At 35.9% G+C, this 3,655-nt stretch overlaps 1 protein-coding gene across 1 annotated transcript in view; it reads right to left on the bottom strand.

The window, feature by feature from the left end:
• Positions 1-623: 623 nt before the first annotated feature.
• LOC107096279 (protein phosphatase 1 regulatory subunit 1C-like) overlaps positions 624-3,655 on the bottom strand; it is an 18,414-nt gene continuing 15,382 nt past the window's right edge. Inside the window, exons 5-6 of the mRNA XM_015392863.1 lie at positions 2,597-2,800; positions 624-871 (exon numbers count right to left, since the gene is read on the bottom strand). Of these exons, the coding sequence (XP_015248349.1) occupies positions 816-871; positions 2,597-2,800 (260 nt within the window). The 3' untranslated portion in view covers positions 624-815. The remainder of the gene's footprint in view (positions 872-2,596; positions 2,801-3,655) is intronic.

Raw genomic sequence — 3,655 nt, 5'->3', positions numbered from 1 at the left:
AAATACTGCATATTTGCACCACATATATTAATGCTCTGAACCTCCATGTCAATGCGTTTTTTTGCACCATGTTTTCTCTCCCACAGTATTTACATTTGATCACTGCTGCACTTTATGGTATGGAAATATTCATTTACTGTCTGAAAAGCTGTACTAAACAACTTTCCTTTTGCGTACACTCTGTGTACGCAAAAGGAAAGTCTTAGGGCTTAAGTTTGCCAATGACCATTTGGATGATCCAGGGGAGTCATAGGAGAAAGTCATGTGGTCCGATGAGACCAAATTAGAACTTGTTCTATTAACCATGTTTGGAGGAAGATGAATGATGAGTACCATCCCAAGAACACAATCTCTACTGTTAGTCTATACATGTTGCTGATGAAGATTCTCAGTCATCCATTTCATAGTCATTCCGTAAAAGTTTAAAAATCAATCCACTGGACTTGGTTTCCAAGGTTTGAAGACGTTTTGCTTCCCCTCCAGGAATTTTGAATTGAGGAAGCTTCCTGGAGGTGAAGCGAAACGTCTTCAAACCTTGGAAACCAAGTCCAGTGGATTGTTTTTTAAACTTTTATGGAACATCTACAAATGTTGGCTTGCCTTACTGTTAGAAAACACAGAAACCACTCAGACTCCTGTTTTACCTTTATATGTATTTATTCATAGCCACATTTTAAAAATTCAAACTGACCTAATCAGACAAAAACATTTAAAATAGTTTTTTAGTGCTGCGTATTAGAGAAGCAGAGCATGACAGGAGAACAGTTGATCAACGACACACAAAAAGGAGAGCGGTGATGTTAGAGGAGAAGCAGCTATCGGGAGATGGAGTCAGGGCTCGGTGCCTCCTTACTGTTGGAGCTGGATAGATCTGAGAAGATGGTTGGAGGAGAGGGAAGCATGCAACGCCACAGGAGGGGGGGGCCGAGAGGAAGAGACAGAGTTAGTAGCAGTGGGAGGGTTTTATTAGGACCAATCTGAATGCTAGGAGACTAAACACAGAAGCAACATCACAGCTTTGGCAGGAAAATTAGCTTTTAGGGATTATTTGTGCTGCTTTTGAAAAATTTCTTTTTCAATTATTCATGTTGGCTCATTGGTGGAACGTGAAACTATTAAGCAATTAAAACTGAATGCTTTTCACTCGCAATTCAGAAAGAAACAGTTAGAGACCAAAAATGATCAGTTAAATCCATCTTTATGCAAAGAAACTAAGAATAACCTCTGATTTGGATAAACTGAACCAAGAGAGGGAAACTGAAGGACAAACTGAATTAAAAACAAACTATAGAGAATAGAAATGGATTAAAATCTGAATATTTGCTAAAGCTGTGCTTTAATGTGTTTATTAAATGAATCATTAAACATTATTTCATGGAATCTTCATTTTATTTGGAGATCAATTCAATGAAACTGAGCAGAGGAAATATTGATAAGTTTGATTTAATTTGGCAATAACTGAATATCAATGTTCAATAACTTTAATCAATATACATTACACTGTTAGATTAAAACATTTGTCATTGACTGATGTTCAGGGTTTTATATGTTTTGAGTGTTATGTTAAAGGAGCTTTATAAATTTGGCAGTCTTTCTAAGGCTGTTTATTTCATTTATATCTGAGTGAATTTCGTTTGATCTAAATTTAAAAAAATCCAGAAAATTCACTTTGAAAATATGTATAATATTTTTATCAGTTTTATATTTCATATGTTTTTTTTTTTCCAAAAAAAAGTTTTTACATATTTTCTATATTCCAGTTAATTTTGTCAAATTTGTCTTTTGCTTTTCACAAATGTTAATGTAAATTATGTCATAAATGTCAGGAATTGTGTTGTTCAGTTTAAGCCCAATACAAAGATTTGCTCTTGACCATTAAAATGTTACATATTTCCTAACATCCAGCAGACTAATAAAAATCCTCACTCCAGAGGAAACTCTGCCTGAGAGGCTAAGAAAATGTGATTTGTAAAAAAAAAAAAACACAGTTTAAAAGGAATGCGGTTTGTAAAACTTAAAAAGAATTTACTATGTTAAAATAAAGACAAAAATAAAATATCTCAAAATATTAAATATGAAAACATAAAATTTATGAGTCTAAAAGGTAAAATTTGAAAAAGGAAATCTAAAAGAAGTGGTTGAAAACTTTAAACGATTTCTAAAATAAAATCTGAGAAAATAGTCCAGTTATTGGGAACATCTTTTGATAAAGTATTATCTCTGGATTATATTTTAATGAAATTTCCATTAACAACTGTTTTCCTTGCAAAAACAATGAAAAGATACTACTTCATAAATACATATTAGACATTTTTTACTTGACTTTTAATTTAATTACACATTAGAAATCAAGTATATAATTAGCAGCTGTTCAATTAACCAGCTTTTCAAATAGCAGTTTATGTTTAGATTTGCTCTCTTAATGAAAAGTCAAAAAAAGGAGTTACTTATTTTTACTTTTTCTTAATATTAATATAGAGAATATTTATTTTTCAATATGCCATGTGAATTTAACAGAGTAAAAAACAACACAAACATCTTCTCTAGCGTTATAAAAAAAACAGGATCATCCTGCTTGATCTGAGAAGCACTTTACCCCCTGAGCTGTTGCTTTCTGCCACTCCTCTCTCCTGATTGGCTAACAGCAAACACGCCTCATTCCCATTGGTCTCATCTGGCTGATTGTGATTGGCCCATGTGTAGCCAGTGGCATAGAGTTCTGCAGTGATTGGGCTCAGCTGGCTGTCTGTCTCATAGAGCCCCGCCCCCAGAAGATGTTGCTCCACCCCCTGCTGAAAGTCTGGGGAGAGAATAGCACCTCTAGTGGAAAGACATTTAAACTACAGGAACATTACTTCACAGTTGAAAGAAGGTTTAAATCACAGCAGGAATGGCTGTTGGTCTGTTTTGTTTGGTACAGCATTGCACTTTTTAGCAGTTCAACTACATCTTATAATAATCCGGTGCAGGCCTGACCCCCAGCATGCTGGCAGCAGCTGCATTGCTGAGCAAAACATCATGTGTGACTGCTGGTTCACTATCACTAAAAGCCCTAAAGAAGTTATCTCCAGTAGTAAGGTCGATTGTGGCTAGTTTGAAATCACACCAGAAGCGACCGCACTGGAGTGGGTCCAGGGTCAGACCATGAAAAGGCAGGTCTCTAGTCATTTTGTGTGCACCAGACCAGGGCCAGCTTGGATGTTTTTCACTCCTGCAAACAAGGTCCCAACAGAGGGGCAAAAAAAAAAAACTCTGAACCTTTTAAGACGGACCAAAAGTGGCAGAAATGAATACCCCAGAAAACAAACAAACAAAACTTTAACTTTCAAATAAATATAATGATATCTGAAAATAAGCAATAACACAGAAAGAAATGAAAGGGTCCAGTAGAGGATAAATATTCACTCAGCCAGAAGGTTCAGGGTAACCTTCCAGAGGGCTAATCTGGATCCAAAGCATGTTTAGTCTAAACATAACTTTCTGCTAAGCACCCTATCTATTAAGAGGGTTAAAACTTTCCTATCTCTGTGGTTATGGGATGCTTGGACTGCTGGAGGACATACACTCACCGGCCACTTTATTAGGTACACCTGTCCAACTGCTCGTTAACACTTAATTTCTAAGCAGCCAATCACATGGCGGCAACTCAGTGCAT

Source organism: Cyprinodon variegatus, unplaced genomic scaffold (genome assembly GCF_000732505.1).
Source record: "Cyprinodon variegatus isolate N-32 unplaced genomic scaffold, C_variegatus-1.0 Scaffold611, whole genome shotgun sequence".
Lineage (NCBI taxonomy): Eukaryota > Metazoa > Chordata > Actinopteri > Cyprinodontiformes > Cyprinodontidae > Cyprinodon > Cyprinodon variegatus.
The sequence above is the reverse complement of the archived record's forward strand: the minus strand, read 5'-3'. Positions and strand labels throughout refer to the sequence as shown.